At 42.8% G+C, this 23,544-nt stretch overlaps 1 protein-coding gene across 1 annotated transcript; it reads right to left on the minus strand.

Moving 5' to 3' along the window:
• Positions 1 to 8,241: 8,241 nt before the first annotated feature.
• LOC138956604 (uncharacterized) lies at positions 8,242 to 23,528 on the minus strand. Its single transcript, XM_070327920.1, has 8 exons — positions 23,426 to 23,528; positions 21,955 to 22,158; positions 21,185 to 21,366; positions 18,755 to 18,914; positions 18,150 to 18,273; positions 17,167 to 17,287; positions 8,999 to 9,222; positions 8,242 to 8,284 (listed from the first exon to the last, which is right to left on the minus strand). The coding sequence occupies exons 1-8, from the start codon at positions 23,526 to 23,528 to the stop codon at positions 8,242 to 8,244; spliced, it is 1,161 nt and encodes a 386-aa protein (XP_070184021.1).
• Positions 23,529 to 23,544: the final 16 nt, after the last annotated feature.

The raw sequence follows: 23,544 nt of genomic DNA on the forward strand, positions 1-23,544 counted from the left end.
TGTCATTAAATTACCATTTTACTGCTGTACGGTGAAAATTGTCCCTATTTGTCAGTAAAACACACACACACACACACACACACACACACACACACGCACACACACACACACACATACACACACACACATACACACACACATACGAACACGCACATACACACACACACACACATACACACACACACACACACACACACACACACACACACACACACGCATACACACACACACACACACACACACACACATAGTTTATATGCATTGCAAATGGAGAATATACCATGAGACAATTAAACTAATTATTTATGCATGCTTATGACAGTGTGTTTGATTATCTAGTTTTCCGTTTGCGATTCCTAGCTTGTTTATTGGTTTAAGTACACATGCCTGTTTATTCTTTAGATTAAGCATACGGCAGTTTTATTGTGGTTTTCTGAATTGAATTTTCCAGATAATCTCATGAAGCTTTGTAAAATATAATTTGAAAAAAAAAGCCATGACACCCGAAGCACTTTTCCTATTTGTCTTCGCCTCCGTGTGCATATATAAGAAGGAACATAATATACATATACTGCTGTAAAACTCAGCAAAGTGAGAAAAGGGCTGTCCTATAGAAATGTCCGCCTAGCTTCTAGCTTTTTTCATTACAGGGAGACCAGAGAACAATAAAGATAAAAGATAATACAATCAGTTATGACCGCGTGTAGGCAGAATTGTAAAGACATTAATAACTTTTCATCATGTACACTAAGCCCCTCTCCACACTGATTCAAAACCATTCTGTTTTAAATCAGTCTTTTGCTGATGACACCCAGCTGTATAAACCCAATCCCCCTGCAGAGACTAATTCCGCCATCCAGACCATTCAGACATGCATCACTGATGTTAAATCTTGGATGGTCGATAACAAACTTAAGCTGAATGATGATAAGACTGAAGTCTTACTGTGCAAAAAGAAGAACACTACACTTCCCTCTCCCCAACCTGTTTCTGTTCAAATAGGCAACACCGACATTCTTTTCTCACCATCAGCTAGAAACCTTGGATTCACCCTTTCTTCTGACATGACCCTTAATGTAACCGTGTGCCAATCTACTTTCCTCTTTCGTACTGAACTCAAACACTAAAACAGACGACACAAGTTATATTACCCAGGTTCTTTTATTCCATACGATGAAATGGGGAAAATGTGGGATAACGGGGGTTTATCTTCAAATACAACTTTCACTGTATAGGACTAAACAACTTTAAAAAAAAAACAATGTTCTCACTCTTCATTCTAAAACTACATTCTTTCCCTAAAAATACCCTTTAAAACACACCAAATCCTTTCCCCAAACTACACTCTACTCTAACTCCTCACTCTCAACTTTAATCCAAAAAAAAACCACAATGAGACTCTAATTTAAAACAAACGAAATCTAAAAAAACAACCTAAAAAAAAAAACAATTCTTTAAAAAAAACCAAATCTACAAAAACTCTAACAAAACCTGACCAAAATCTCTCCACTAAATCTAACTACTCTTCACTAACAAAACCTAGTCTATAAAAACAAATCTACGCCCCACTAAAAAAAGAAAAAGACCTAACTAAACCAGAACAGACCTAACTAAAAAGAACCCCTCTAGAAAGAAAGACCTAACTAAACCCAGACCTAACTAAACCCCGTCGCACACTCGGCCATCCAGCAAAAGAATCCTCACATCCCGGAAAGATTTCCGGCCGTGACAGACATGTCACACAACGGCATTGAAAACACGCCGCACCAAATACACGTCTTCTTCCCTCAAAGATTCCAAGCAAAAGCACAGTTTTAGCGTTCACATCCTGTGCGCCGGTGTCACAAGATTAACCCATTCAACTCGAGGGGTGTCAGGCAGCCCCACTTTCTTTAGTTAGTGCCTAACGTCACCTTCAACTATTCAACTTTACATCGCAGCGGAGGGAAAAAGGGAGATGGAATAAAGCCACCTGTCAATTGTTTCCTGCTCACAAAAACATTAATTACAAAATTTACTGCAGAGGCTTGTACTAAAAAAAAATCGTTTTACCTATGCAAATTTTAGAATCGGCTATTCCGCGAGACCAATTCAATAGAAATGAAACTCAGTCTCGGAAACCTTAATGGATCCCCGATAGTATAGAGGTACCACGAGTTCACACGGATGCACACAAGTGCATGTGTACCGTAACTCTTTCCCAAGCTCACATTAACAAACATATATCTTTAGTCTGTAGAGCAGCTTATTTTGAGCTTCGTAAGATCAGCACCATTGATCGCCACACACTCTCCTCTCAAACAACTAACACTCTTGTCTGTGCCTTTGTTCTTTCTAAACTTGACTACTGCAACTCTCTTCTCTCTGGCTGTCCTCTGTACCTCCTGCATAAAATACAAAAAGTCCAAAACTCGGCAGCACGCCTCATTCTGAAAGCACGAAAACGAGATCACGCAACACCACTTCTTCACACACTGCACTGGTTACCTATTCAACTGAGCCCGCATACAAACTGTCCACCCTCTGCTTTAACTTCTTTTCTGGCTCGTCTCCTGCTTACTTCTCTGAACTCCTCACCGTCTATTCTCCAGCAAGACAACTCCGTGCCTCTTCTGACTGTCGCATCCTCACCATTCCACACACCAAAACCAAAACATACGGACAACGCACTTTTACTTTCTGCGCACCCACACGATGGAATTCTCTCCCCTTTCACATCAGCCACTCTCAGTCACCCCAAGCATTCAAACGAGCACTTAAAACGCACCTCTTCAAGAAATACAACCCCTGATTTTGTGTTCTCAGTCCATCAGTAGGCTACATGTAGTGTATTTGTTGTTTTAGTGATAATGCTTTTAATTAATCGTTGCTGACTATGAATGTAGATGTAAATGCTTGTATAACTGTGTTTTAAGCGCAAAGAGCATAATTGTAAAGTTATGATGTTGCGCTATATAAATGCTCATTTATTATTATTAGTATTATTATTATTATTATAACTTAGGACGTCAAACACTCAAATAAAGCATCAGCTGAGTAAATGGAAATAACTCAGTTTGCAAACACGTAACCTCCTTATATGGTATGGATCTGGCAACACCAAAACGACACTAGGCACGTCCTGGCCCGGATTCAAACCTGCGACCTTCCGATCACAAAAGAGAGAGAGAGAGAGAGAGAGAGAGAGAGAGAGAGAGAGAGAGAGAGAGAGAGAAAGAGGGGCGGTGAAGCAATTATAAATGCGCTCCTGTGTACATGCAGCTTCAGTGATAACTCAGAGTGTATACGATGTAACCAAAGCATCTTTTCTTCTGTAATTGTTTGAAGGAGCTACTCCTAACGTGGCCCGCCGAGCAACGCGAGTGAATCATGCAAAGAAAACGTGAGCTGGTTCTCTGTGTGCCTTGTAAAGTCGGCCCCGTGACATCTCGTCAGTGATGCCATTTGCCTTTCATAGCAAGTCTTCAGGGGATGTCAACGATGAATTGATACATTATGCTTGATTTGGTACGTGAGCAGGGCGACAGAAAATAAACTATTGAAGCCACAGCGCCATTTATTATGGCCGCCGTTTGGCATTACATAATATGTAAGCCTAAGTCCTCGTAAAACACACACACACACACACACACACACACACACACACACGCGCGCGCGCGCACACACACACACGCGCACACACACACACCCACACATACACGCACGCACACACACACACACACACACACACGCATGCATGCACACACACACACATACACACGCATGCACGCACACACACATACACACACACATACGCACGCACACACACACACACACACACGCACGCACGCACGCACGCACGCACGCACACACACACACACACACACACACATAAAACAACAACAGCAAAATACAATCAAAATCATACTTGTGTACTCAGGTGCACAAAGGCCCTCAGGGATGTCGTTAGGCGTCGGACATCGGACATAGACCGATTTAGAGGCTCAAATGTCCGATTCACATAGCCGCATGGCGGTCAGATGTCCTATCGTTTTGAACTAAGCGCTGGCATTGTCCGATAAGAACTCAATTCCTTCGGACAGGGCGATATTCGTTAATGTTCCTTTCAAGATACACATTTTCAAAAAGCGACCAAGCACTCTCTTGTACAGGTGCACTGAAGTTGTGCAGTGTGGAACTTGCGTTTGGGTGACACCCGTCTTCAGCACATTAAAGTTGGGAGTATGGGACTCCAACTGACTAAGTCTTGCGTCTGCTTTTGCTGTCAGTTCGAGACATTTTGACGAAGCGCACAGGGCGGGGATGTATACTGTTCAAAAAAAGAAACGCATAGCTTGTAATATTTGGTTAATTTAGTTATATGGCTACAAGGATATCCACCAAACTGCAGAAAATGTTTATCTGGTCGTCGACCTTTCGTCCATTGCCACAAGTGAGCTCTGCACGTGACGCATGCGTTATCAGTGGCTACAATGTCAAAATTGCTCATTTGGCATGAACACTCGTCATGCTTCAGTGTAATCTCGTAAAACTCGGGGAATATTGAGCTCTCACCATGTCTTCCAAAACCCATAAAAGCGGATTGTTCGCCACAAAGAAAACAGACGACAATTCAGCGACGAAAGATGGCCCGATTGAGCAGAGAAGACCGCCAAATTGCATTGGGTCGTTTACAAGCAGGCCAAAGTGAAAGTGCAATCGCCAGGCACTTCCACGTGTCCCAGAGCACCATCAGTAGACTGTGGGTCAGGTTTCAAGCCACTGGCTCCGTTGCTGACTTGCCACGAGCGGGAAGACCAAGGGCGACAACTGCTGCTCACGACCACTTCATACGGCTCCGCCACCTCCGGAATCGTTTCCTGTCGGCCTCATCTTCTGTCCAGGCTCTCCCCGGGCCACACCGATTATCGGACCAGACCGTGCGGAACCGCCTGCATGAAGCTGGTTTGAGAGCTCGCAGACCTCACAGAGGAGCTGTCCTCACCCGCCGCCATCGCCAGAACCTAGTGCAGTGGGGCAACCAGCCCCTTCGCTGGACCGTCCGGAATCACTGGAGACACGTGTGGTTCAGCGACGAGTCCTACTTCCTGCTCCAGCGACATGATGGTCGGAGGAGGGTCTACCGGAGAGTAAACGAACGTTACGCGCCCAACTGTGTGGATGAGGCACCCGTTCATGGTGGTGGAGGCGTCATGGTGTGGGGGGGCGATCAATACCGCTGGAAGGAGCACCCTGGTGCACGTCCAAGGGCGCATAACTGCCCAGCGATACGTGGAGGAAATTCTGCGCCCACACGCCCTTCCTCTTCTGGCTGACCAGGATGCCATATTCCAGCAGGACAACGCTCGCCCGCACACAGCACGACTCACCACCCAGTTCCTCACCGACCACCATGTCCAGGTGCTTCCCTGGCCATCCATGTCGCCAGACATGAACCCGATAGAACACCTCTGGGATGAATTGGACAGACGTGTGCGCAGGCGAGAAGAAGCGCCGGCAAATCACCGCGATCTATTGCAGGCACTTCAGGAGGAGTGGGACACCATCCCACAGCAAGATATCCGGCATCTGATCCAGTCCATGCCCAGAAGGTGCCGGGTAGTTGTTGCTGCTCAAGGCAGTCACACCCCCTACTGACTTGACAGCCTCGGCACCCAATCGTATTGATTGACTGATTGATTTGAAGATACAAATGAACTGTGTGTGCATTCAACTGTGTCCATACCAAATTTCAAACAAATAATCTAAATATTGGATTTTCTGTTAATTTTTTCGAAAAATAAAACAAATTTGGCAAGTAGCAACTATGCGTTTCTTTTTTTGAACAGTATAGCTCAGTCGGTAGCGTGCTGGATTTGTATCCAGTTGGCCGCTGTCCGCGTGAGTTCGTCCCCACGTTCGGCGAGAGATTTATTTCTCAGAGTCAACTTTGTGTGCAGACTCTCCTCGGTGTCCGAACACCCCCGTGTGTACACGCAAGCACAAGACCAAGTGCGCACGAAAAAGATCCTGTAATCTATGTCAGAGTTCGGTGGGTTATAGAAACACGAAAATACCCAGCATGCTTCCTCCGAAAACGGCGTATGGCTGCCTAAATGGCGGGGTAAAAAAACGGTCATACACGTAAAATTCCACTCGTGCAAAAAACACGAGTGTACGTGGGAGTTTCAGCCCACGAACGCAGAAGAAGAAGAAGAAGAAGACGAAGCGCACTAAGTTATGCCACCGAAAAATAAATCTAAAGCCTGCCAAAGTTCAACAAAAGCTGAACACGTTTGGCTATTCAACGGCATCCTGTGCTACATTAGGGTCAAAAACAGGGGGGAACACGGCGAGTGTCATTCTTGAAAATGAAAATATTCTGACGTCCTATTGGAATTTCTGAAAGCGGTCAAATGTCCTATTGATGCTGAAGAGCCAGGACATTTGTGCTATAGGTATGAATTTGTAGCGACATCCCTGGGCCATAACGTAGCTCAGTTCGTGGAGCACTGGACTTGTGAGCCTTGGGTAACGGGTTCAAATCCAAGCAGTAAAAGGAAAGAGAGAATGCTTACTGTCCTAGATCCTTCGCCCGACCGGGTTATCGACTACACACGGAAGGTATTAGTTCTAGACACAATCACCAGGCGGAAGCATGCATGTGGCAGATGTTACCGTGCTGGTCACAACTGCACCGCTTCTGCTTGTCTGTGTCATTTCAGGGCTGGAATCTAAAGGGCAGAGATGACATTCTTCTTCTTCTTCTTCTGCGTTCATGGGCTGAAACTCCCTCGTACACTCGTGTTTTTGCACGAGTGGAATTTTACGTGTATGACCATTTTTACCCGGCCCGCCATTAAGGCAGCCATACGCCGCTTTCGGAGGAAACATGCTGGGTATTTGCGTGTTTCTATAACCCACCGAACTCTGACATGGATTACAGGATCTTTTCCGTGCGCACTTGGTCTTGTGCTTGCGTGTACACACGAAGGCGGTTAAGTCACTAGCAGGTCTGCACATAAGTTGACCTGGGAGATCGGAAAAATCTCAACTCTTAACCCACCAGACGGCAGCGACCGGGATTCGAACTCACGACCTCCCGATTAAGAGGCCGACGTCTTACCACCACGCCACTGCGCCCGTCAGAGATGTCATTAATTGATGAAGGAAATTAGGCTGAGTTATTTCTGAACGGTGTATATTACGTAATGGTTAATTGGCTTGTTCACAAACGTAATCATCTAAGACCTGGTTAGTGGGAAGGTCCTGTGGTGTTTGAGGGTTACACAAAGGCTATAGAAATACAGAGTAGTTTATGAGCGTTTGGGTCATGTAAGACCTAGGAAGAACTATGAATTTACAGATAATGACAAAATTATCGCAAAAACAATATACCCAAGAGGCAAAGGAAAACCAATGTTGTTTTTCTAAAAACCTCATGGACTTGAAATAAAAAGGAAAGCCTGATACTTGCATGCTACTGTACACATGTTTTAAATCGGAGTCATGCTTAAAGTCCTGCCCTGACAGCTCAGCCTGGATGGCCTGCCCTTGGTCCAGCACACTTGCGGCGTCGGGACTGGCACAACATGCTAGCTATCATCTGAATAAATTTGTATGTATGCTTCTTGTATCTGTTCATTCGTTTCCTTGTCATTGTTAACTCAAAAGATTGAATTCAACATTAAGTTCATGGGTATTCATGCAGCATTTTAATTTCTTTTGCCTCTGAGTACATACTATTCAGACTGAAAATATACGCCTTCAATAATGTGTACCTGATGGAAGTATATTTGTTGGTGAAAAGTAGGATATGTGCAGAAATGGCTGCGATCTGCTGGCCGATGTGAATGCGTGATGTATTGTGTAAAAAAATGTCATCTCACACGGCATAAATAAATCCCTGCGCCTTGAATATGTGCGCGATATAAATTGCATAAAAATTTTGAAAAAATTAAAAATAAAAAATCCCTGCGCTTAGAACTGTACCCACAGAATACGCGCGATATAAGCCTCATATTGATTGATTGATTGACTTTTTTCTTTGTCAATCAATCAATGAAGCTTATATCGCGCATATTCCGTGGGTACAGTTCTAGGCGCTCTGCAGTGATGCCGTGTGAGATCAAATTTTATACGGCCAGTAGATTGCAGCCATGTCGGCGCATATTTACCTTTCACGGCCTTATTCCAAGTCACACGGGTATGGTAGACAATTATTAACTGTGTCCTCTTTGGAATGTAATCTCAGGCAGTCGCTCAGGGTATGGTGTTGTCAGTGAAGACACGCTTGGGATCACATCTGGAATAAAACATAACAAGCATGTGCATTATTATAAGACAATATTATTTATATAAATTAATTGGCTTTAAATTGAAACTTCGAGGTGATCATCTTGGATTGGCTCCTGAACATTACCATATTTAAGCCCCATGGAGTGAAATGAGACATTATGGAAACATGTCCCACACATGAACTAATTACCTCAAAGAGCTGCATGGAAATCTTTAAGTCTTGACGTGATAGAGAGAGTTCATTCTACGTTGAGTACTTTATGTCAAGATTGTTTTATTACATAATTCTACGTTGAGTACTTTATGTCAAGATTGTTTTATTACATAATTCTACGTTGAGTACTTTATGTCAAGATTGTTTTATTACATAAGAAAATGAGAAATGGTATTTACTTTTTTTCTGGCATGCTGCACACAGTCCTTAGCAACAGAATGCAATCAATAAATATGCCTTAGTGACAGGCATTGAAGAAAAATCCTTTTAGAGACTTAAACATTTTTGTTTTACCTTCTGGAGGTGATACGTCTGAGCTGCTTGAACCTGCTGGTAGTGTCGCATGAGTACTTGGACTTTCAATATCTATACACACACACACACACACACACACACACACACACACACACACACACACACACACACACACACCACATACACACACACGAAGATATAAGCAGATGTACACAGAGTTAAATGTTTAACAGGAAAAATATTAACCTGTACCTCCACAGCGGACCGTGTAGCACGTCGGCAGTGGCGGAGCTTTTCTTGCCGCGTGAGCCGGCTCTCAACGTCTTCATCGCTGAGACCCCTGATGCCCTGGCCTTGGAGCTCATTTCGCTTTGCGTTGATGAGCAGCTGCACGTCCTTGGGGTCCCAGGCGAAGATACAACGAGAGAGTCGGGACATGGAGAGCTTGTACTAGGGATGCCTCTCGGAGTTTCAGCCTGCATGATGCAATCTTTTATATAAAAAAAAATACAGAATGAAAATTGAAATACTTCACACTGTCCTTTCACTTTTTCTTGTACATATATCCTTTTTTCGCTCTCTCTTTTTTTTGTAAATGGATAAAAAGAGAAATTGTCTGTCATTATGAAAGCAGTGTTTGGAATCGAATAACGTTGCCCAGAAAAATTCATACATCAATTAATATCATGCGATTGAAAACTTCCCTTCGCATGGATTATCATCTTGATTGTTTTGTAACCCTTCTGTCTTTCTTACAAAAAGTAAAATTAATGTTGAGTGTGTATTGATGCGCATCGCCAGCGTATGTTCATGTATCAAATGTTTGGTCACCATCAAAGTTGAACCCCAGTAATCTGACCAATCACATAATCTTTTACATTGTAAACCCATCTTGATGATTTTACAATATGTATTTGTCATTCTTGGCTCAATGGCCTAATGAAAATGGCTTAATATTCAGACAAACTCATCATTTGTGCAGTTACTTAATGTGGTTATTCTCTAACTTGATATACACTGCATTTAATTCATGTTGAAGCAGTATACACAGAAGCGACAACCCAAAATCACACTTATACCCGAAATAGGGGGACACAAAGAAATGAGGAAAACCGACTAACCTCATCATAAAATGCCATACGTCAAGGCGTACGTACACCTGTGGCCATGATTCCCTGAACATGGTGCGGATCTGTGTGCATCAGTCCCGGTCCACATAGAAAACCTCTGGAGGGTCGGCTTTTGTGTGTGCGACTTTCTTTGTTTAGTGGGGCACTGAGGGGTCAGTCTCGGCAAGCCTCGACCCCCGTAAGTGCCCCACTAAACAAAGAAAGTCTCTCGGGATTCCCAACGTGAGTTATAAATAGAACATTGTGTAATCTCTATATAGTACCTATTTGTTTGAAGGGGAATGATCAACAACGCCAAAATTAACCCTATCAATTTGACAATACACTCACCTTTTTGATAGAATCCATTTTCAGGATCCTTCCTGTGGTGCTGGAGCTCTTTTCACCCCAGCAGATTATGTCTATTCTTTGTTGTTTTCTTTATTTCTTCAATGTTAAAATGCTTGTAGATCGTTAGCCAAACGAGAGTTCGACTTTTATACCGCAGAATATCTCAATCGTTTTGCTGAAGAAGGTAATCCCGGAGTCAACGCAGATGACCTCTATAAATTATTCAATTGTACTCTGAGATTAAAGACAATGACCAATGACAGGTGAGATCGAGACTCGGTGATGATGGATTATCCTTATGGTAACCATAGATTATCCAGAATAATCACCTCCTCAGCTAACAGAGACAAAGAGGCAGGTCATGGGATAAGCGTGTTTAGGTGGTATCAGCCATCTGCACTTATGGCAGAATGACCGAGAATTACGAGAATATCAAGCATGCATCCACCAACATTGGTCATACACATAAAAATCAATTTATGCAAAAACACGAGTGTACGGGGAACGTTAATCTCATGAACGCAGAAGAACAAGAACAAGAAAAAGAAGGAGAAGAGCTTTTTGAGATAATAAAGCTCTTGTATTCTTAAAGACATCCGACACCAATTAAACAACCGTTAAAAATCGCCAATATTTTGCCTGATGTATCTTTAAAGTCTGACAAAACAAATGTTTTACAATCAGAGAAATCGATCGTTGCGTTTTTAAGATACAGCCTCATGAATATGTTGACATTTCACGTTTTTTTGTAAATCAGGGTAGGCTATTGGATATAACTGATTAATTAAAATCACAAATACTTGTTTTTGTATGTGGCGTAAATACCGACTTTGTGCACATAAATATGATGGGTTTTGTTACGAATAAGTGTTTCCATTCTTTCTGAAATGGCTAATATTCGTTAATTTACATGACGTTTTATGTGCTAAAATTAGACCACCTGCTCACTTCAACTGAATATATCTGCTAATAGAACCGTTACATTTTCATAAAAGTTTGACATAAAGCACACCTGGGTGTACACAATTAGATACACAAAAATAAAAAATAAATCGATCGTTAAATTTTTGCATAAGTTTACAAAACGTAACCCTAACCCCATTTATAATTTTAGTACAAAAGAAGGTTGACATTATGACATTCGTTGCGTACGGAAAATACGCTTGAATCTAATGATTTTGTTGTTGTTACATATTCGTTGTGTGTTACATCAAATCGATATTGTTAGGCATCTGTCCGTGTTTCCATCCGTCCGTCCGTTCGTCCGTCCGTCCGTCCGTATGTCCGTCCGTCCGTCCGTCACACTTTTGATCGCTAATAGCTCCTGGGTTTGTGGGCCCGTTATCGTGAAATTTGGAATGACATATACCATTGTTATGGTATATATGTGGTTAACATTTCTACCCAATGGCTACGCGAGTACCGAGGTTGCACACGGTTTAGCGCTCACACGTCATTTCCTTTGCCTATACCTCCAGCGTTTCTTGACCGATTCACCACACATTTCGTGTGGATGTGGATATGCTGATGCTTAAACCTGGCGCAACACTTCAAAAACATTGCTTAATAATCGTTGGAGTTGTAACTGAAACAAAGCATGGGCGACCGCTCAATCGCTGAGCGCAGCTAGAGGTGTTCGACCCAAGCGTACGGATAGGCATAGAAATTAGAGCGCTTACCTCTCACGCTAGCATAAGGCGTTTGGCTGCCAGTCGGGGCGACATTATTATTAATATTATATTATTATTATTACCATTATTATCATTGTTGTTGTTTTTGTTGTTGTACTTGCTGTTGTTGTTTATACACACACACATACGCACACACGTTTCAGATATATATACACATACTTACACACAAACATACATATACACATACAGACACCCACACACACAATCACACACATATATACACACACACGCATACTCACACACCCATACACACATACAGACACGCTCCAGACACACACACACACACACACACACACGCACAGATACTCGCACGCACAAATACACATGCACGCATTGACGCACGTACGCACGCATACACAAACACAAACACACACACATGCCCACACACATATACACGCACACATTCACACACACACACGCACACACACACATACACACACACACACACACACACACACACACACACACACACACACACACACACAGATGCACGCACGCTCAAATACACATGCACGCATTGACGCACGTACGCACGCATACACAAACACACACACACACGCCCACACACATATACACGCACACATACAAACACACACACACGCACACACACGCACACACACGCACACATACACACTCGCACACACACACACACACACGCACACACACGCACACACGTTTCTGATGATAATCGTTGGTTGGCCAAAAAGAAGGACATACATATTATTTCATACACATTTTTACCCGTTTTGGATTTGTGAACGAATAACAAAGAACAGCCTTTTCAATCACAACATAGCAACATCTTGTAGCAGGCGTAATGTCGACTTCATAAAATGTTCTCTTTTTGTGTTTGCTATATTCGCCCGAACATAGAATAAACTGAACAAACAATCTTCACTGTCGGGTATGTCATCAGCACATAATGTTTGCGAGCAGCTGTTATTACTTTGGACTGTAAAGAACAGTTTCAGAAATTGTAATTGGTTGTCGATGCTACTAGTACTGCTACGTCTATAAACTAATGAGAACAACGAAACAAAAACGTTATTCGTTTTAAAACTTTGATATAGAAATTCTGTTGTTGAAAATCATAAAAGATACGCTCATCACATGTAATTATTACACACACACACACACACACACACACACACACACACACACACACACACACACACACGCGCGCGCGCGCGCGCGCGCGCGCACACGCACACACATATGCACATACTCACACACAAACATACATATACACACACCCACACACACAATCACACACATATACACACACACGCATACCCACACACCCATACACACATACAGACACGCTGCACACACACACACACACACACATATATGTATACACACACACACACACACACACACACACACACACACACAGAAACGAACACGCACTCACAACCACGCACAAAGAATTAAAGATTCTTGGCAAGCATAGTGACCGAGACTTGTAATAGGTGGAACGTCTTGGACCAGAAACATGGACTTTCTTTTACGTGTTCCGTGACGTTATTGTAGGTTTGACGTCATAATGACACAGGAGCAAAAGAAAAAGGCGAAGGACACGAGGGCAAGCAAACTCATTTGTTTTAGGGGATCATGAAAACAGGGGGAGGTAAGGCCGGAAGATAAGAGTTACGGAACTTGTTCGCAATCGTCACTACGCTGTGCATTGATCGGTGTCGGATCCCTTTAAGACTTCCGCAACTCATCCCCCCCCCCCCCCCCCCCCCCATACCCCCCACTGCATCTGCCGCCGACAATAAAGAAGGAACTTAATGCGCGAGAATAACTTCATCATTATCAAATAAAAAAAGGGTTTTCTTTCTAATAACGCAGAATATGAAACAGTAATTTTCTACACACGAGGAAGTACCGTAATAACATATATTTATTGACAATAAATGTCAAGAACGAGGCAAAAATTAAATAAAAATGGGGAAAAAGAGCGTGCTTTTGGTATCAGCTGCATAGTGACTGGACCAGTCGCGCTCAACCTGGTCTTGGGGAATTAAAAGAACTGCGTATAACCAGCTCCTGCATAGTTGTGCGTGACACTTCACGCTATCAATTGGTGAGTGTATCTGCCGTGATTCTATGTCCGTTGTGTGTGTGTGTGTGTGTGTGTGTGGTGTGTGTGTGTGTGTGTGCGTGCGTGCGTGCGTGTGTGTGTGTGTTGGTTGATTTGTGTGTTAGTTTGTTGGTTATTACTCGTTAGTGTCTCTTCAGCTGATATTACTATCCTAAACCGGTGTGTATGTGTGTGTGTGCGTACGTGCCTGTGTTTTTGTGAGTGTAAGTGTGTGTGTGCGTACGTGCGTATGTGTTTGTGTGTGTTAGTGTGAGTGTGTGTGTGTGTGTGTTTTGTTTTGTTTTGCCCCCCCCCCCCCCCCTCGCGTTTCATTCGAAGAAGAGTGTGTCACATGTTTTGCTCTTCCAATAAATGTGTCATCTATAAAACAATGTGTCTCACGTTTCGCTCTTCCAATAAATGTGCAATGTCTAAAACAATTATCTACACAAAATTCATCTCGCTCTTCCGGTAAATTTGACATGCATAAATCAATCATCTACAAAACAATCTTTGCGCTCTTCTAGTAAATATGCTATGTATAAGACAATCATCGATATAACAGTTGTTTTCGCTCTTCCTGTAACAGTTATGTGCCATGCGCAGAACAATCATCTTTATTACAAATTTGTTTCGCCATTCCAGTAAATGTGCCATGTATAAAACAATTATCAACTCAAAATCTTCTCGCTCTTCCAGTAATTGTGCCATGTTTAAAACAACCATCTACATCACAATCTTCACCCTGTCCATCCCAGGGGCACACATCCACGTCGGACATCGGACATACACGGATATTTTTTCCAAATGTCCTATACATTTTTCACGCAAGAGGACATGTCCTATTGTTTTAGTCACAAAGTGGTCATTGCCCGATTATGCTTTCATGTGATCCGTACATTGTCAGTACTTTCCAATTTATAGTAGTTTGATTTGCTATTTTATCGATGTTTTGCGAAGCGATGTGTCTCGAAATTTGGGGAGACTTTATGTGCTTTTTATAGAGAAGAGCTTCCAAGGGTCGCCACTCTGAATGCTCCTTTGCAGTTTTTTTCTTCCGAAAAAGCAACATGCCGCCGAAAATGTTTTTCTATTGACTTATTTTTGATCAGGACAAATGTCCTGTCACATTTGCATTGTCCAGGACATTTGTCCTTGCTTTCACCGATGTGAGCCCCTGCATTCCAGTAATTGTGCCATGTTTAAAACAACCATCTACAAAACAACCTTCTCGCTCTTCCAGTAATTGTGCCATGTTTAAAACAACCATCTACAAGACAATCTTCTCCCTGTTCATTCCAGGAGGATGCAGGGCGGAATCATGTTTTGGCTGACAGCTCTGCTGTGTGCCATCCTCCTCCTGCAGTCTGCTCAAGGTAATACTCTCAGCATTATCTTTCCTTTCTACTGATGTTGCGTTTTTCCCCCGTGAAAATACACGATCATGCAGTCGTCGGCAACCAGCTCATCCAACGTGTGAATCACGTAGCTGCAGACAAAGAAGAGCAGCATCCTTAACCCCTTCACTGCCACAGTATAACAGCATTATCCGAACGGTCTATGGGAAAGAAATGTGTTTAGAACCCCTACAAGTACTTGGACAGTGGTTACCTCCCATTTAGTTTTCAGAAATGTCCTGAAATGTTGTTGACACAAATCCCACGTATGAGATACGGTTATGGGCGTAGGACAAACCGAAAATGACCACGTATTACATACGGGGTGGGCAGTGAAGGGGTTAATTATGAACAAAAGTGTACCGTTTTGTTTTGTCAATAATTAAACGTTCCAATAACATTGTGTAACCATTCATGCTTTTTGATTCAGAAAACAAAAGGTCAGTTGGACCTTAATAGGAAATATGTATTTGGTCCAAATGTCGTGCTTTATCTGCTTGGTAGGAAAATTGATGGTCAGAAGACTTTTTACATATCAAAACTATCGGACGGCCGAGCAGCCAGGAGTCAGGCCAATGTGTCAAATCAATGACCGAAGACTTAAGGACTGAGGACGACACTGCATAGCAATCAAACAAATCTTAAAGCCATATGTACTCGATGACTATACACGCTAATTGCTTTACCAACAGCTGGAGACATGCTAAATTAAGTTCCCTGCAAAATATTGTGGTCTAGGACCCCTTCAATGTTGAGATATGTTAATTTTCATTTTGATCTGGATCGTCCTATTTATAGATTTGCCAACAGTTTGAACAGTTTGAACAGTTTGAACAGTTTTTGAACAGTTTGAACAGTTTTTATTCACAAAAAGCTCTTTTGAGCCACATAGTGAAAACAATTTACACTTAATGAACATGCAAAAGTACAAATGGAAAGATGGCATGAAGCAAAAACATGGTTATGATGTAAACAGAGGTAGCGTTGACGCAAGGGAAATAACTCCGCGTCTTTGTTTACATCCAAAGTTTTTGAGACTCTAAAACAAGCTGTAATGCATGTATATGGTCCGCGCATGGCGACATATCGTCATTACATGGTCTTATGGTGCGTTTGACATCGATTATGGGCAAACTACACTTTGTAAACACGGGAGCGCGTACATATGCCTTTAAGCTTGACCTGACAGGCTTTATATTCAACGGATGCAGCTGCCTGTCACTGTACTGTGAAGAGTATAGCATCTGACCGCCAATGTACAATTGTAAGCGCAGTGGCATGGTGGTAAGAGGTCGGCCTCCAAATCGGGAGGTCGTGAGTTCGAATCCAGGTCGCTGCCACCAGGTGGGTTAAGAGTGGAGATTTTTCCGATCTCCCAGGTCAACTTATGTGCAGACCTGCTAGTGACTTAACCCCCTTCGTGTGTACATGCACGCAAGCACAAGACCAAGTGCGCACGGAAAAGATCCTGTAATCCATGTCGGAGTTCGGTGGGTTACGGAAACATGAAAATACCCAGCATGCCTACTCAACGAAAGCGGAGTGAGCTCACTATGCTCTCAGAGTATAGTGTGGGGAACCCAAATGGGCAAACGAGCTCACACGTCACCAGACAATTCTGGAACGCTGAAGAAGAAGAAGTAAGCACAATGATTTATGCAAGAAATGTCACACCATACATCAAAAGCACTGATCTTATACAATGCTTAAAGAGAGATATCTCAGACAAAGACAAAGAGATTTACCCAGTTATGCCATAAATGGCAAACCGTACAAAAGCACTGACCTTATACAATGCTTTCAGTTTTTCCAATGCTTGGAGGGCCGTCTCAGGCAGAGAAGAAGGGTGTAAGCCATTGGTGACAGGTGGGCGGTTGTCATGGTGATTGTGGGCGTGATTCAAAAGCCTAAGAAACAAGAGAAAAAAAAATGAAACTCCAATTAGCGTAAACTAATATCTTCACTTCCTGATCTAAAGCAGGGGCTGGGCGTTTACTAGGTACTACAGGGTAACCCCTTCCGCAGTTATTGACCAACATTGGGGAGGGGTGGGTGGGGGTGGGCTACTCAATACTGGATGCTTACAAGTAACGTTACGGTAAATCAAACAAATTCTTCTTGGACAATTAATGCAAGGACATTTTGTTGGAATCCACCTGATTTTTTTCAGATATTTTTTAATTGTGTTGTTCCCGACAAAAAGGTACACTGTATATAAAAGCATACAAAGGAACAACAAGAGGCGAAGCCTTCAAGGCTCACGTAAGAACTAGACAAACAGTAACACAAACTCAATCACTCCGTCACACATACACACCCACACACACAGTAAGCTTAGGTGACACTGTGCAAGAAAGAGAGACACTAGATCTAGATCTGTCTGTCTGCATGTAGCCTACTTACAGGGACACGACTGCCAAATAGTCTCGGCCCGCTCAAAATAACAATGACCGAGACCACACACACCACGCGAGAGAGAAAGACTACAGGGAGGCATGCCGTCATGATGCATTAATTGACGTCAAACACTTTTGACCGTGACGTAATCTTATGCGAGCTTTATCCATAGTCTTGGATAACCACTCACACATAGACTCGGAAATGTTAAAGTTTCTACCACAGACATACACACACACGCACGCACACACACACACACACACACACACACACACACACACACACGCACAAACGCACAGACAGACAAAGTTATGATCGCATAGGCTACACTTCGTGAGCCAAAAACAATTCCAAGAGACACTGAACCTGCACCTGAAAGCTTCACAGATTTCAGCCAGAGTAGCGCTTTCTTTCAGTTTCATGCCGCCATTTTGTCTTTTCTTTGCCACACTGCCCATTGCTTGACCGCAGCACGCCTCTTGGAAGGGACGCAACCCTGAAACATATTGTACAAATACAAGTTAAAATAGTTTGCAGTTACAAGCACACAACAGCACAAAGGAAACCCCATTTTACTCACCCCTCACCCCCCCCCCCCCCCCCCCAAATTTAAGACTTCCCCCTTCCAAGACTTTGCTTTTTCAGATTTTCTGTTCATAACCTCTGTTAATTTACCTCCATTTTAGGATTCCCTCCTTTTTAAGACCTTATTTTCTTGGATGTAAGTGCACATACATGCACACTCAGACACACACACATAGAATGTGTACATGCTAAATTATACACATCCATGTACACACAGTCATAGACTCTCTTGCACACACAAACACACACATACACGCAGGCATGCACAAACACTCATCCACACTTAAAAACACAGCCCCCCCACCCCCCCCCCCCCCCCCACCACAAACACATGCACCTAAACACACACACATGCACTTTACCAACTTCCACCCCTCCAAACACACACACACCTGTCACTGTATTAACAGAGAGTTGATCGCGAAGATGCTGCCACTCGTCAGAAGAGTAGACCAGAGCGTCTTTGTCGCAAAACGCTGTTTCCACATATCGTGTCCGCCCCTTCACCAAAAATCGCCCGAAGTGAAACAACTCTACCACTGAAAGCCAGCCCTGAAATTGAAACACACAGTTATTTGTTTGTTTGTTTGTTTATTTGTTGCTTAACGTCCAGCCGACTACGCAGAGCCATATCAGGACGAGGAAGGGGGGGATGAAGGGGGCCACTTGTCAAGCGATTCCTGTTTACAAATGCACTAACCCATTACTTGTGTCCCAGCAGGCTTTAGTAAAACTAAATTAATACCTACTGGAAGATTACCAGTTTCCAGTATGTTAAAATAGGCTTAACCTATCTACTGCTGGACTTACATCAGAACACTAACAGATTAAACTATACATGAATCGCGAGACAAGCGGCAAGAGAAGAGATTTTTGGAAAAAATACAGGTGAATGAGCAAGAAGGCAGAAAAAAGAAAAGAATTCATGAAGAAAAAGAGAGCATGACAGGAAAGAGGAACCAAAAATCTACCTAACAGCAAACTAGAAAGCTCCTGCGGTTCCAAAAACAGGAGGGGCCTTTAATTTCATAACCGCAGTGCCCCACTGCGGGCAACACAGTAATAATATTAATCAAAACAAGAAAAGTGTGTTATAGAACATCAAATTATTATTATAGGCAAAGCAAAACACCTAAGAAACAGAGGACGTTTAACTATAAGAAATAAAAAAGTGTAAGAATTTGCATTCAGAAGTTATTTTTGCCTATTCACGTTCATTTAATTAATTAGTCTAGTTACGAATCGTTTTCAAGTAAAGCATTGTAGGTCATTCTGATAATCATCGGACCACACTATCGCTCATGGTCTCTCTGACAGGATGTATAATTACTGCGCAGAATCTATCAAAACAAGAATACAGAGTTTATCTCCCAACTGAGACAAAAGTGATTGCAGATTGGCCGACTTCAACAGTGATCTCCGTTCTGTTCTTCACAGTTATGATAAAGACATCGTTCAAAGGTTAAAACAAGTCGAAATGTTGAGACTGCTGTGGGAAGGAGACCATGATATTGTTGCATCACTCCCAACTGGTTACGGAAAAAAGTATCGTCTGCTTCGTAGCCAAAGTTGATTATCACGTGACACTTTTGCCATAGTTAGAGTTGTTTGCACAGTAAATACACCCGCGAAAGATAGCTCGCTTGAAACTGTCTCACATATAATCAATTTCTTTGTAATCTAAAAATTACACAACACCATGAAAAATCATTATCGACGATCGCGAATCTGCTTATATCAATAACTCAGTACGAAAAGCTCTAAATATGTCAAAAATCGATTTCTTACCCACAGAAAGAAAACCAAGGCATCCTGTCAGGGTTAAATGAGACCCGAAGGGAGGTAACTCATTTTGACCTGAGTTCAGGATGATTGTATAGGTGTGTCTTAATTACAGCAGAGTTAATGTTCCTTGGATTTGTCAATGTCAAATTAGCTAGATTATCCAGAAGACTTCTCATATTTTCATTACAGTGGTACCTGCGATGTAGGTCCCCTCTGCTTAGAGGACACCTTCCATGAAAGGACACCTTCTGTTGTCCCTTTGTCTATTATCTCTCCTAAAATACACCTGTCATGAAAGGACACCTGCAATGTAGGGACACTTTGGGTTGGTCCCAAGGGTGTCCTTTCGTCACAGGTACCACTGTACAACTCTACCTTCAAGGTATTCCCGGTGTAGTGTCAATACTCCACCCCAAAACACCCAACTGTGTACCTCTTGGGACAGTTTGAGACATTTTTACACGCACAGTAAATGGGAGGTGTATTGTTTGTTCGTTCATGGGCTGAACCTCCCACGGCTTTTACGTGAATGATCGTTTTTACCCCGCCATTTAGGCAGCCATACGCCGTTTTCGGAGGAAGCATGCTGGGTATTTTCGTTTTTCTATAACCCACCGAACTCTGACATGGATTACAGGATCTTTTTCGTGCGCACTTGGTCTTGTGCTTGCGTGTACACACGGGGGTGTTCGGACACCGAGGAGAGTCTGCACACAAAGTTGACTCTGAGAAATAAATCTCTCGCGGAACGTGGGGACGAACTCACGCTGACAGCGGCCAACTGGATACAAATCCAGCGCACTACCGACTGAGCTACATCCCCGCCCTTGGAAGGTGTATAGCTTTCACTCTGTCAGCCTGTCCGTCCTGCTGTCGGCACTCAGATCTCTGGTGTTTATGTGCAGATTTAACTGAAGTTGGCATGCACCTTGGTGGAGAAGGACACACAGTCATACCTTGCTTTAAGAGGGAATATGCCGTCGACATTTTTTACTTATGACAGGTAAGATACATGCAAAACCATTACTCCTCCTCACCAGATCCACGACACCGCCCGCCTCCTTTGTTTGAAGATTGGCCGGTGAGAAGAACTGACGATCGTCGTTCATGACGACCACGAGAAGCATGTTGTGCTTGGCCTGCTCTCCCCTTTCCTTCTGTGTGGCCGCGTACCAAGGGCAGGTCAGCACTACTCCCGCCACTATCTTCTTACATCTGTCTGACACAGCATCACAGGGGTCAATGAATACATCATCAACAAAAGCACTAAGAAAGAAAAAAAAGCAAGAGAGAAAGAACGAAAATTCTGGTCATGAAAAAATACAGAATAAATGAAAGAATATAAATACAAAGGAACAAAGAAAAAAAAGAAGGAAGAAAAAAAGAATAAAATAAAAAGCTCCTTCACAGTCATAATACAGGGTGATGTTTTGTGTTGTTGTTGTTGTTGTTGCTGTTGTTGTTGTTTTGGTTTTTTTACAGTTATTTTTTTACACATGTTGGATGCATTTAGAGTGCTTACTTCCCTTTGTTTATTCATATTATATGTATCAGATGTTTCAGATTAATAAAATAAAAATAGAGGTCGACAAAAGACAACAAAATTGAGTCATATATTCTCAAATCTAAAATATCATAAGATGTTTGGTGGCTTGTTGACAGACCAGCTTTTTTCTTTTGTCCGAGGGGACCATATCGTCTTTTGTTTCATCTTTATCAACCAAGGCCAAAGGCCAAAGTTTTAGGGTCTGCAGGAAAAAATAGGGTTGGTCGCGTAACCCTAAACCAACTTTTATTTTTGCCTTACCCCCAAGAGCCTGGTCTATAAGCATGAAAAATCGCTGGCGTGCTTCGTCGGTGATGGAGGAAGGGACGTGCATGAGCAGTAATTGTTTGAGCTCCAGCAACGGTTGTTCGTTGATGCTGAGCGGAACAAAAGTGTCATGGCTGCCTTCCACCAGCGCCTTTACCTCCCTCAGCTGGTCTAACGCTGAGCGAATCTTTTCTTTCACTGCAACAAGAGCAAGAGATCAAAATGTAATAATGACTTACATTTACAACAAGAGGCGAAGCCATCAAGGCTCACGTAAGAAATCGACAAACAGTAACACAAACTCGATCACTCCGTCACACACACACACACACACACACACACACACACACACACACATGTACACACACACACACACACACACACACACACACACACACACACACACACACACACACAGAGAAAGAGCATAGGTGAAACTGTGCAAGAAAGCGAGACACTAGATCTAGATCTGTCTGTCTGCATGTAGCCTACTTACAAGGACACGACTGCCAACTAGTCTCGGCGCGCTCAAAATAATAATGACCGAGACTTTCAGTACTTCCTTCGCGTGACGTCTAACCCTCTTACGTCATAATGTGACGTCAATGTAATGTGACGTCTTCAAATGTTAGAGTTTCTACCACAGACATACACACGCACAGACGCACGCACGCACGCACGCACAGACAGACAAAGTTACGATCGCATAGGCTACACTTACGTGAGCCAATAAAACCTGTTTTACAGATTTTTTATGATAATTAGGCTCACTTGCGCCCACCCTCCACCGACCCCCCCCCCCCCCCCCCCCTCCTTCCCTCAGAGTTTTTCTGTTCCTCAATCTACAGCTGTTAATTAATTCACTTAAAACTTCTAATTCTAGAGAGTATAGAGGAAACGAAGGATCGATGGCCAAATCTTGGCCTGATCGCAAGGGGTGAGTAAAAAATCCGCCGCGCTAGTAAAAATTCTGGTCAAATTAACAACTTTTGGTTGTTCCATCGAGTGTCACTTTCAAAGCTATATAAACACTGCATATATGTAAAAACTTCTGTCGTCTGCAAAATCATCGCCATGTTCGAGTGAATCAAAAACGAGGCTCCTGTGCGTGTCACCACTGTTTTAATTGTGTGAGACATCTAACACTCATAATTTGTTGTGTGGTTTATACCAGACCAGCGAAATTTCTGGCGGGCTTGTGACTTTCTTGAAGTTACTCGATAGCCTGTCTGGCGAGTTAAAATGTTGAGATTTGGCCATCCCTGAAAACATATTGTTCATGTCTTCACGGCCAAAGTATTAGATGTTATGGAAATTACAAGGGAAAAGTTTACGTCGTGTATTTAACAGACAAAATTGCTTCTAGCATACAGTTTCGTCATTACAATGATAATCATTCTATCATCAAATGATCAATCATTCAATGGCAATGCATACTGGTACTGGTAGTGGTAATGGTACCTACACATGAGATTCCTCTCGGTGTCTGAAAAGCTTCTCGCTGTAAGGTGAAGTCGCTCCATTGCTTGGACAGATGCCGTCGCGTCGGATTCTCCTTCCAACTCCATATTTTAATCAGCAGTC

Source organism: Littorina saxatilis, unplaced genomic scaffold (genome assembly GCF_037325665.1).
Source record: "Littorina saxatilis isolate snail1 unplaced genomic scaffold, US_GU_Lsax_2.0 scaffold_74, whole genome shotgun sequence".
Classification (NCBI taxonomy): Eukaryota; Metazoa; Mollusca; class Gastropoda; order Littorinimorpha; family Littorinidae; genus Littorina; species Littorina saxatilis.